This window comes from Lactuca virosa, chromosome 7, assembly GCF_052849685.1.
Source record: "Lactuca virosa cultivar CGN04683 chromosome 7, Lactuca_virosa_CGN04683_v6, whole genome shotgun sequence".
Lineage (NCBI taxonomy): Eukaryota > Viridiplantae > Streptophyta > Magnoliopsida > Asterales > Asteraceae > Lactuca > Lactuca virosa.
Genome location: NC_136432.1, coordinates 128797192 through 128809692, shown reverse-complemented (window position 1 = coordinate 128809692; position 12501 = coordinate 128797192). Strand labels below are relative to the sequence as shown.

The window sequence follows — 12501 nt, the reverse complement described above, 5'->3', positions numbered from 1 at the left end:
GAGTCTCTGTTTTTCTTTTTTGTACTCTTAGGAGATTCACCATGTCAAATAGCTCTTATCATTGACGGTATGATTTTATAATAAGAAACAATTATCGGTGAAATTTACTAAACATTAGATGCATTATAGTTTTCTTCTTTTACCGACTTTTACTTCTTTTTGACTAATTGGGCCGGCTCGTTGAGGGCCTCCATGCTGGTAATCTTTGTAAGCCTATTTCCCTCGTTCAAAATACATGGCAAGTAAATTAGCGTTGGGGGCACGTGCCCCGATATCTTAAAGAGTGCGTCCGCCCGTCGCCTACTCCTCCATTTCCTTCTCCTATCTGGCTATCTCCAGCTTCGAATTAACGCCTCCACTGATTCTACTACTTCGAAATTGGTACTTTTAGTTTTCTCCTTCACCTTCTCCGATTTCAAGCATTTTTTCTTCGAAATTGGGTACTTTTAGTTTACTCCTCCTCCTTCCCCGATATCAAGCAATTTTGTTTTTATTTTTGTGTATCTGATACTTTTATCAGTATATTGAGATTGTTACAGAAATGTTTGGATTGTTTCAGAAATGCATGGATTAGTTCAGAAATGCTCCAGAATTTCTAGAAAATTGGGGTTTTAATCTGTTGCAGTGTATGAGTTTTAAGCACGTAATTTTCAAAAAATAGAGATTTTACTGTGTTGGGGTTTAAATCTTAGTAGCTTTACTGTGTAATTTGTTTAAGAAGTTTTAGATTGTTTCAGAAACGTTTGAGTTTTAATCACGTATATAGTTGTAGAAATAACCCTTCTGTTCACCCCATATATTTATACTAGAAAGTGTTGAGAAATTAATGTTACATCATTCTTTTGAAGCTTTTGAAGTATTCATGGAAATCGGATCTTGCATTAAAGTTCAAAATGGCAGCTGTCCAACATCATACTTAACTCGCGCAAGTTACCTCCATGAACAATCTTATTCAATCCAAAATCGCACTTCAACTCCTTCATCTTATGTGACACTTCCTCGCAAAAATTGCACTTGCAAAGCAACTTTAAAGGAGGCCAATAGCAAGATTGAATCCGTAGAAAAGGTAAAACCTTTTCCTAATTCCTATTACTTTATCTATTTACTATAATTTCTACATATGCTTCTTCTCTACATTTCCTGAAAAGTTACATATGATTTCAGGTAAAAGTGAAGCCTTCTGAATTTTCTTCAGACATTGAGCTCTCGAGTTTAACTGCTATAAGTCCCTTGGATGGGCGTTATAGGAATAAAGTCAAAGATTTATCCCACTATTTGAGTGAATATGGTCTTATCTACTATCGCACCCTGGTTGAGGTATCATTCTGAATACACAAAATCCAATTCACTAAAAGTAATATAAAAATTTGTTTTGATGTTTTACTTTTTTTATACCTTAGGTAAAGTGGCTACTAAAGCTCTCACAGATTCCTCAAGTATCTGAAGTTCCAAGCTTTAGCAATGAATCCCAAAAGAAATTACAAGAACTAATTGATGGATTTAGTAATGATGATGCAATGCAAGTGAAGAATATTGAGAAAATAACTAATCATGATGTAAAAGCAGTTGAGTATTTTCTTAAAACAAAGTGTCAAGAAGATCCACAGATAGCTAAGGTCAGTGTCAATGTCAGTGTCAGTGTATCTTTTAAGGTTTAATGCAAGAAATAACAACATTTTACTCTTAAAAAAATGTACAGGTGCTTGAATTTTTTCATTTTGGTTGTACATCAGAAGACATAAACAACCTTGCTCATGGTTTAATGCTTAAAGAATCATTAAACTCGGTTATTCTTCCAGTGATGGATGATTTAATTAATGCAATATTTACCATGGCAAAAGCCAATGCTCATGTTCCTATGCTTTCTCGTACTCATGGACAGGTAAATGAAATCTTTTTGTTTTTTTTTAAATATAAAAATCTATAAATTTAAAAGGGTAATTAATAATTTATTTTGTATGTTGTTATATATAGCCAGCTTCACCTACAACTTTGGGAAAGGAAATGGTGATATTTGCTGAAAGATTAAGCAGAGAAAGACATGATATTTCAAAAGTAGAAATATTAGGGAAATTTGCAGGAGCTGTTGGTAATTACAATGCACATGTGGTGGCATATAATGATGTAAATTGGCCAAAAATTGCAGAGGAATTTGTAAACTCTCTTGGATTAAGCTTTAATCCACATGTAACACAGGTATTCCTTAATCTTCAATTATAATTTATAAAATAAAACATCTATATTTGTATTCTGTAGTTGCTTACAATGTTTCTAAAACAACCCTATTTGTGATGCAGATTGAATCTCATGATTACATGGCAAAACTTTTCCATTCATTTATTCGATTTAATAACATCTTGCTTGATTTTGATAAAGACATATGGGGGTATATCTCTGTGGGATACTTTAAACAGGTGGATTTTCAAGAATCTTTGTGATAATTTTGACTACTTAAAATCAATTTTGGGCTATTGATTGACATTTTAAAAATATTGTGTAGGTGACTAAGGCTGGTGAAATTGGGTCATCGACTATGCCTCACAAAGTCAACCCCATTGACTTTGAAAACAGTGAAGGAAATCTTGGAATTGCTAATGCAATTTTAGACCATTTAAGCATGAAGTTACCTATTTCACGTTGGCAGGTATATTAATTTATGAGCAAATTGCAAAATCGGTCCCTGTGGTATTCCAAAGATTGCAGTTTGAGTCCATTTTGTTTTTTCATTCGTATGGACAGTCCAAAATTGAAACTGCCATGCAGATTTCGTCTCTCGAGTTAACTGCCGTCTAAAAAAAACTCAAATTGCACTTTTTGGGATACCTCAGGGACCAATTTTGCAATTTAATGAAAAAATGGACTTAAACTACACTTTTTGGGATACCACAGGGACCAAATCTGCATGGAAGTTTCAATTTTGGATAGACCATACGAATGAAAAAAAAGGACTCAAACTGCACTTTTTGGGAATACCACAGGGACCAATTTTGTAATTTAATGAAAAAATAGACTCAAACTGCACTTTTTTGGGATTACGCAAGGACCAATTTTTCAATTTAATGAAAAATGGACTCAAACTGTACTTTTTGGGATATCACAGGGACCAAATCTGCATGGAAGTTTCAATTTTTGACTGGCCATACGAATGAAAAATAAAGGACTCAAACTGCACCTTTTGGGATAACACAGGGACCAATTTTGCAATTTAATGAAAAAATGAACTTAAACTGCACTTTTGGGATAACACAGGGACCATTTTTGCAATTTAATGAAAAAATGGACTTAAACTGCACTTTTTGGGATACCACAGGGACCAATTTTGCAATTTAATGAAAAAATAGACTTAAACTGCACTTTTTGGGATACCACATGGACCAATTTTGCAATTTAATGAAAAAGTCGACTCAAACTGCACTTTTTGGGATGCCACAGGGACCAAATTTTCAGTTGACAAAATTACAAAAATGGTCCCTGTGGTTTACCAAAAGTCACAAAGTCAGTCCCTATTAATTTTTTTTTGATGCAAATGGTCCTTGTGGTTTGCGAAACTTGCAAAGTTGGCCCTTTTTACTAACATCGTTAGTAAAACGCCGTTAGGGACTAATTCTGTAAGGGCATTTTCGTCTTTTCAAGTATAGAAGGACTGAATTCGTGACATTTGAGAAACCACATGGACCATTTTTGAAATTTGTTTGAAAAACTAAATTAATTTGCTGAAGGTAGGGGGAAGGCTCAAACTAACGACCTCCACTCCCCTCTATTTGACCAAAACCTTAACCAGTTGAGCTGATTGCTCGGTTGGTTATAACACCCTAAAACTAATTTATATAATAACAAAAACGTTAATATTTAAATTAAAGATAAATTACAAAAAACATTTTTTTTACATAATTTTTTTTTTAAATAAAACAAAAAGTATTTTAATCGTATTATAAAAAAAATTGTTTTTTTACAAATAATTTGTATGTATTTTTATGTATTCATTTTACGTAAATTTTTTTTTTGTTTCTTTAAAAAATAAGTTTTCGTATAAAAAAAATATGTTTTCGTATATTATATTTTTTATGTCTTTGAAATAATAATAATTAACACTATTCATGACATAAAAAAATGTATAAATTATGTTGAGCCGCTAGTTCTAAAACCATTTTTTCGGTTATATGTATTAAAAACAACTTAAAAACGATTATGTTATGTATCTAAACAATTTATATGGTTTTTTTTATGTCAAGAGTACTATTAATTATCGTTATTTTAAAAAGATATATCACTATTTCTTTTCATCTTCATTTCAATCATACGATTTAGAACTTGCAATTAAGATAAAATACGTATTTTAAATAAGATATATAACCGAATAGGTTTTTTTATGTTTTTTTTAAATACATATAACCGAAAAACGGTTTTCAGAAAACTGATTGGTTGGTCCAATCGGTTTTCTGAAAACCGTTTTTCGGTTATATGTATTTAAAAAAAGATGAAATACGTATTTTAGAACTAGCGACCCAAAAGAATTAATATATTTTTTTATGTCATGATTAGTGTTAATTATTATTATTTCAAAGACATAAAAAAATATAATATACGAAAACATATTTTTTAAAGAAATAAAAAAATATATTTTATGTAAAATAAATGCATAAAAATACATACAAATTATTTGTAAAAAACAATTTTTTTTTATAATACGATTAAAATACTTTTTGTTTTATTTAAAAAAAAAAGTTATGTAAAAAAAATGTTTTTTGTAATTTATCTTTTATTTAAATATTAACATTTTTGTTATTATATAAATTAGTTTTAGGGTGTTATAACCAACTGAACAATCAGCTCATTTGGTTAAGGTTTTGGTCAAATAAAGGGGGGTGGAGGTCGAGAGTTCGAGCCTTCCCCCCTACCTTCAGCAAATTAATTTATTTTTTCAAACAAATTTCAAAAATGGTCCCTGTGGTTTCTCAAATGTCACGAATTCAGTCCTTCTATACTTGAAAAGACGAAAATGCCCTTACAGAATTAGTCCCTAACGGTGTTAGTAAAAAGGGCCAACTATGCAAGTTTCGCAAACCACAAGGACCATTTGCATCAAAAAAAATTAATAGGGACTGACTTTGTGACTTTTGGTAAACCACAGGGACCATTTTTGTAATTTTGTCTTTTCAGTTTAATGAAAAAATGGACTTAAACTGCACTTTTTGGGATATCACAGGGACCAATTTTTTAATTTAATGAAACATGGACTCAAACTGTACTTTTTGGGATACCACAGGGACCAATTTTGCAATTTACTCTAAATTTATCATGTAAATATATTTTTTTACTCTTGACCCTCCATTTTCATTAAAATTACAGCGTGACTTGACTGATTCTACTGTTTTGAGAAACATTGGTGTGGGATTGGGTTATTCACTTCTGGCTTACAAGAGTGCATTAGTTGGAATCGGGAAGCTTCAGGTAATAAAATGATTAAATTTGTGGTTTATTTTATTTTATTTTATATTATTATGTTAAGATTTTAATATTTTAATTGTGTGGTAGGTGAATGAAGCTGCCTTAAACAAGGATCTGGACAACTCATGGGAGGTTCTTGCTGAACCGATACAGACAGTATGTATCTGTATCTGGCTTTCGTATTTTATATCTTAATTGAAAATAGTTTTTATTTATTTATTTTTGTGTTTGTGTGTAGGTGATGAGAAGATATGGTGTTGAGGAGCCTTATGAGAAACTGAAGGAGCTTACGAGAGGAAGAGTGGTTGATAAAGAGAGGATTACTGAATTCATTAAAGGGTTGGAAATACCGGTTGAAGCAAAAACAGAGCTTTTAAAGGTGACACCACATAATTATGTTGGGGTTGCAGCTCAATTGGTGGAGGAAGCGTGTTTTAGGGCTAATAATAATGGATGTGGTGAATAGGTTGATTTTAAGGTGATTTTATTCGGTTTGTGGTTATGAATAATTGTTGAGGCTGTTGGTTTGTGAAATTGGATGCTTCTAAACCTTCTTTTAACATCCATGAACAGGAGCAATGGATGCGATAATGAATTCCTAGGTGAGTTCTTTTTGTTAACATCAATTAATCAAAATTCAAACAATGCATTCATCACTACCACTAACATATTCCCCCTAGAAATGAATACGAGTCAATACTCATAATTGCTCATTACCATGAAGCGTTTTTCTAAACCATAAAACGAATCAACATTCATTTTTCTAAGCTTCCATCTCAACATACAAACCAGTTTTTCACAAGTGGAGTGATTGACAAGGGATGATATAGTTAATAAACCCGAATTCTTTTCTGATAACCTTTAGATAACATCTTTCAGTTAATCAATATTACTTCACCTTTTAACCAAGTGAAAATCGAGAGGAATAGGTTTAAAACTTACACAATGAGTCGCTATCTGAAAAATTAGTTGGGGGAAAACTTCAAGTAGCATATATATATATATATATATATATATATATATATATATATATATATATATATATATATATATATATATATATATATATAGGTTGAAGTGTTTAAAGTAATTATTGTATAATTGTATGCATAAATGTGGGTTAATCAAAATTAAATAAAAAATTAAATAACTAAATAAATAAATCAGGGTAATTTAGTAATTTGTTTAGTAAGTTCCAAAAATAATCTCTATAATTATGGTATTGACTTATAACCTAAATAAATAAGCGTGTCTTCAATCTCCCACCCGATAAAGCCCTAGCATCGACGCTTTCAGTGTTTGGAAACCCCTCACTGATCATTCAAAAATAATCGATGGGGGAAAACCTTTTCATCTTCATCTGATCATGATAACGCAACCCTAACAAAATAGAAGAAGGGTGGCTTGGATTTGTAACCGGTCGGTAACAGCAGTAGCAGTGACGGAGGCACCGTAGCAGCGACGATGGACGCCGGTGATCAACGGTGACCGACGAGCGGTGGGTTTCCTTCGACGGTGAGCGACGATGCGCTCTTCTCGGTCGGCTGCTAGGTGTGAAGGAATGAAGATGAAAAGGGCCTGAAGAAGCGACGCAAATAGCAATGGCCGGAGCAACAAAGGTTCGTCAGTCGGCTTCGCAAGTCGATGTGGTCTCGGGGCTTTGTGGTCGATGGGAACATCAGAGAAGGAAGAAAACGAGGGGAAAAGGGAGGACCTCTGGGGTTTGGCTAGACCGAAGGAAGAAGCAACGAAGCTTTGTTTCTAGGGTGGTGGCAGTCGGCATTTCCGTCTGCTTTTTTGAGGTTTGTTTCTGTTTTTTTTTTTTGCTTGTTTTAGACAGAAATCAATAGACGGAAAAGATGGGTGTTTGGGTTTGTTGTTTTTACAAGGAAGTGAACATGAAAATGGGGCTATTGACCATTGAAACATAAAGGGGAAGGGGGAGTTGCAGTGAAACAGGTGAGCAGGGGGCTGTTTCTGTAGTCCCTTCGTTCTTCATCTTTTTTTTGTTTAATTTTTAATGGTAATGGAAGCAAGAAATCAGTGGCTTTTGCTTGTGGAATCGGTGATGAGCAAGGATGACCAAGAGAGGGTTGTTGCTCTCTTGATTACTGGGAATTTACCCATCTCTAGTGGTGTTCTTTGGCAGGAAAACAAAGGAGAAGAACAGGGAAGGCTTTGGTTGCTTCATTTGACAGAAAAGAGAAGGAAGAACAATGGTGATGATCTCTTCTTTGATTGGGTATGTTTCTTTTGATTGAGTTTTACTAGTTAAATAGATAAAAAAATCAATTCTCTTGATGATCTTATTGTATAGTTGTGAATTTTGATAGATATGGAGTACATTGTGATCTAAGGGAAAGAAAACATAAACGTGTGGTACAATTCTTGAGATTGACATGAAGAAGATAAAAGGAATCATGAATTCCAATTCTATTGGAATGGAATCATGAATTCCAATTCTGTTGAAATCTAAACTACAATTTGGTTTTGTTTTCACAGAAGTTGATGCTTGAAGAACGGACCGCAAAATTGAAAGTGATTCTAAGCAACATTATTCTTTTAGAATGTATTAGTGCCGTTGTTAGATTTTGATGTTTTCTTTCCCGTTTTGAAAGTTTTTTTAGTTTTATTCTTTAACAATAAATGTAATTCTTAACAATTGTTACTCGTATTCTATAAGAAATAATGTGTTTTTTGTTTTTATTCTTCAATTAATTGTTCAAGAATTTGTTATTCTACAAGAAGTTTTTAAAGTCATGATCAATAAATAGGTTCAAGAATATTTTTATTATTTATGGTTCAAGAATATTTTTATTTTTGAATATACTCAAAAACACATTATGTCAGAATGTCCGAATTAAAAGAATTATAATTCGTAAAATCGGATTTTTAAATTTAATAGAATCTATGATCCCTTAAAATATGCAATTTTCCTTTATTAAATCTATATTAATTGACTAAAATACACTTGTAATTAAATTAGATGATATTTTTCAATTATATTTAATTCAATAATATATATTAATCACTTTCTTAAAATAAGTAAAATTGATTGACCTACATTTATGCATACAATAACACACTAATTACTTTGAATAGAACAACCTAAGCATATATATATATATATATATATATATATATATATATATATATATATATATATATATATATATATATATATATCGGTTGAGAACTCATATTTTCCCGAACACCCGAGAACTAAAAGTGGAGCGTTGGATTAAAAGTAATTCATTAAGGACATGATCGTCATCTTACCAATCTCATTTAATGTTTAATTTTTTTGTGTTATTTAATATATTAATACAAATGTCTAAAAATTTACATCATCAATCAAATTTTTAGATTTTTTTAACTATAGTATTTTTCGTTTTTTTTTAAATGCAGATTTTTTAATTTTTTTATAGAAAACATGAATTTTTGAAAAAAAATTGAAAAAAAACTGCAATTTTTTTTGAAGAAAACTGCATTTTTTTTCAAAAAAAAAAAACTGCATTTAAAAAAAACTACAATTTTTTCAAAAAAAACTGTATTTTTTTTTAAAAGAAGTAAATTTTTAGGTGCATATATGCATATTTTTTCAAATGCGCGCGCGCACACACACACACACACACACACACACACACACACACACACACACACACACACACACACACACACACACACATATATATATATATATATATATATATATATATATATATATATATATATATATATATATATATATATATATATATATATATATATATATATATATATATAAAGGTTGCAGAAATCGGTAATCGGCCGCTAATCGATGGACTAGCAATTAGGGATTAATCGGTTAGGCGGAGATTAATCGGGGACCATTAATTCTTAAGAAAATTATTCAAAAATTTATAAATCTAACTTTAATCCTCCAAAAAAGTGATTAATCGGCGATTAGGTCCGATTAGGTCCGATTTTGACCTGCATTGACCAAACCCGATTAGGTCCGATTAATTCCGACTTTAACCTGCATTGACCAAGCCCGATTATAGTGACCGATTAACAATAAATCTCATCGGCAGAGGTCCGATTAGCGATTAATCGACCGATTAGGCCGATTTCTGCAACACTGATATATATATATATATATATATATATATATATATATATATATATATATATATATATATATATATATATATATATATATATATTTCTTATACTATAATATTCGTAAGTAATCACAAAAAATCTCATTTTTATTAATTAATCTATAAAAAATGCTACAAATTTCAAAGCGTTTTCATGTCTTCGTGTCAATATTTCCTTATTTTCTTCAATTTATCATTTTTCACCTCTTCAATATTCACCACAATTTCTTCCAAATCTACAAGAAAATTAAAAAAAAATGGTTGATGCAAAAACACTCATAAAAATACATATGTGGTTAACATATGAATCACATGCGATTCACATATGAATCACATGCGATTCACATGCGATTCAAATGTAATTTATATGTGAATCACATGCAATTCATATGTGATTTACATGTGAATCACATATAATTCGTATGTGATTCACATGTGAATTATATGTGATTCATATATAAATTACATCCGATTTACATGTGAATCATATGTAATTCACTTGTGATTTACATGTGAATCACAAATAATTCATATGTGATTCACATGTGAATTACATGTGATTCATATGTGAATTACACGCGATTTACATGTGAATCACATGTTATTTACTTGTGATTTACATGTGAATCACATGTAATTCAAATGATCAAAAGTTGTTATGTTGTGAACAAAAAGAATTAAAGTTAACCATTTACATGTGAATCACATGTAATTCATATGTGATTAACTTGTGATTCATATTTGAATTACATGTGAATCACATGTAATTAATATGTAATTTACTTGTGATTTACATGTGAATCACGTGTAATTCATATGTGATTCACTTGTCATGTGTGATCAAATGGTAAATTAACAAGGTCAGAAATGTCCTGAAGTAAGTTTTAGAACCAACAACCTGGTTTAGCAAGTTTTTAATTTACAAGTTTCTCATTTTGACTTTACGTCCAAAGTTTTTCATTTCTTGTTGGAATATAATCAGGAGTACTAATCATACCAAATCTCAAGTAAAAATTTGGAACTAAAAGAAGTAAATGCATTTTATTCTTAAGTTGTGAACAATTAGTATAGTTCAAGAGACTCACTTTTGACAGCCAGAACCCCTGAACCAACAATCAATCCACTGGAAGCAAACGGATGTGCAGCAACAAAGCAAACACCCTCTGTTGACATGTAGGGGTAAAATATAAACAATGTAGAAATTCTAAAGTTTGTAAGCAAGAACAGGTATCTGGAAGCGCATCTGAAAACTTAGGCAATAAAAGTTTAACTAACTTAAGAAGTTTACCTCATACAATTCATGAAAAAGAGCCAGAAGAACGCAAACCAACCAATAAAAATATCAACAAACTGTTGTTTCCTGTTATTGCCAGTGTTCCTCCTCATGCTACAGTCAACAATATAAAATCCTTGCACTCTCAAAATCTTGATGTTTCCAATAATGTTGTTCCTAGTATTGTCAAAGTGGAGCATCCATCATGGGACATTTCCAAAAATCACGTGAATTGTAATGATTTGGTATTCCCTATGACTGTTAACATAGGCTTTTCTCTAACACCGTAAATTTTCAAACAAAAATTTCGTTTAAATCACATAATTCTCATAACACATTTCACAAAATCTCATTTATTTAATTCACAAATCACAACTCCATAAATGTTTAATTAAGACTCCAGGATCCTCAAAACATAACTCTTTCTCTGGTGTGTACAATCAAGCCGACGCCTTCCCGCGATCCTGAGAAAACCTGAAACACATATCACATAACACGGTAAGCACGAAGCTTAGTGAGTTCCCCAAAATACCACACATATCTCATTAGCCTCTCATGGCTATAATTCAGATAAGACCCTCCGATCAATGTGTCTCAGTGGGACCCTCCGGTCCCACAACTCGGGTGGACCCTCCGGTCCTAACTCAATAAAGCTCAGCATAACACACAACATAAATCACAAAGACATAATGAAAGATATCACAATACTCAATATAAGCACATAAGACCCTCCGGTCACACAAATTACCACTCAAGGTATGTATAGTGAGAAGACTCACCTCGGATGATGAACGACTCCTATAGACACTGCTGCTACGCACCGACCACTAACTCTGTGCCAAACCCACAATTATCCCAATTAGGAACTAAGCCAAAACTCTCACTCATTAGGTCTAAAGGTAGTCCACTTTCCAGCCCATTAATGACCTAAAATCCATTGGGCCCACCAAGGCCCAATAATAGATGGGCTCTCCCAAGGCCCAATTTTCAATCTAAATGGCAAGCCCAACTCAAGGGCCCAAAGCACAATATAATATTTCTCTGGTAAAAGTCACTAATACACAAGCCCAAAGACCCAGGCCCAACCCTTAAGGCCCAATAATAAATTCAACCCAAAAGCCCATAGAGGGGTTACGCGGGGCGTACCTCCCTTGGTACGCTCATCGTACACTAGCATGCACAATTTGATCGGGGACACCAACCCAGTACGCGGGGTGTACTGGAATTACGCTGATCGTTCGCCCAGTTTTTCTTATTCCATTTTTCTTAGTCTTAGCCCGTTAAGACCTTAGCTCATCTCTCAGATCTGGACTCCCTAATATCTCTTACTCCATAAAGTCAGTGACTTTAAGCCTTTGCATGGCTGATAAAGTCACAAACACACAAAACCCTCTCTCTCTCTTAACTTAAAATGCTCATATCTCATGCATGGGCTGATTCTCACGTTCAAGACCTCATTTTTATGGATCCTCTCCACTAGGGACACTTGAAAGGACAAATAAAAAGCTCTGGAGTGCAACAACTCATAAAGCCTCAAGCTTTGGGACCAAAAACCCTAAATACTCTAATATAATGCTCAAAACAAAAGAGTGAGAAAGATTGAAGCTTTATACCTCAATATGAAGCTTCCAACTCAGA

General features: G+C 32.3%; 2 protein-coding genes across 5 annotated transcripts; both read left to right on the top strand.

The window, feature by feature from the left end:
* Positions 1–245: 245 nt before the first annotated feature.
* Positions 246–6068, top strand: LOC145124633 (uncharacterized). Of its 2 annotated transcripts, none has more exons than XM_079060045.1 (11): positions 246–381; positions 849–1066; positions 1165–1317; positions 1401–1616; positions 1700–1882; positions 1975–2196; positions 2298–2414; positions 2501–2644; positions 5350–5451; positions 5536–5604; positions 5687–6068. In XM_079060045.1, exons 2-11 carry the CDS (start codon positions 863–865, stop codon positions 5912–5914), a joined length of 1638 nt encoding a protein of 545 aa, XP_078916171.1. In that variant the 5' UTR covers positions 246–381; positions 849–862; the 3' UTR covers positions 5915–6068. The 2 variants fall into 2 exon arrangements, with proteins under 2 accessions (XP_078916171.1, XP_078916172.1); XM_079060046.1 differs by having other exon boundaries at positions 262–440.
* A 512-nt stretch (positions 6069–6580) lies between these two features.
* Positions 6581–8052, top strand: LOC145125726 (uncharacterized). 3 transcript variants are annotated; one of them, XM_079061149.1, is made up of 4 exons: positions 6581–7250; positions 7598–7690; positions 7782–7822; positions 7951–8051. In XM_079061149.1, exons 1-3 carry the CDS (start codon positions 7050–7052, stop codon positions 7797–7799), a joined length of 312 nt encoding a protein of 103 aa, XP_078917275.1. In that variant the 5' UTR covers positions 6581–7049; the 3' UTR covers positions 7800–7822; positions 7951–8051. The 3 variants fall into 3 exon arrangements, 2 of the variants coding, with proteins under 2 accessions (XP_078917275.1, XP_078917274.1); XR_013716137.1 differs by having other exon boundaries at positions 6581–7407; positions 7782–8052; XM_079061148.1 differs by having other exon boundaries at positions 7782–8052.
* Positions 8053–12501: the final 4449 nt, after the last annotated feature.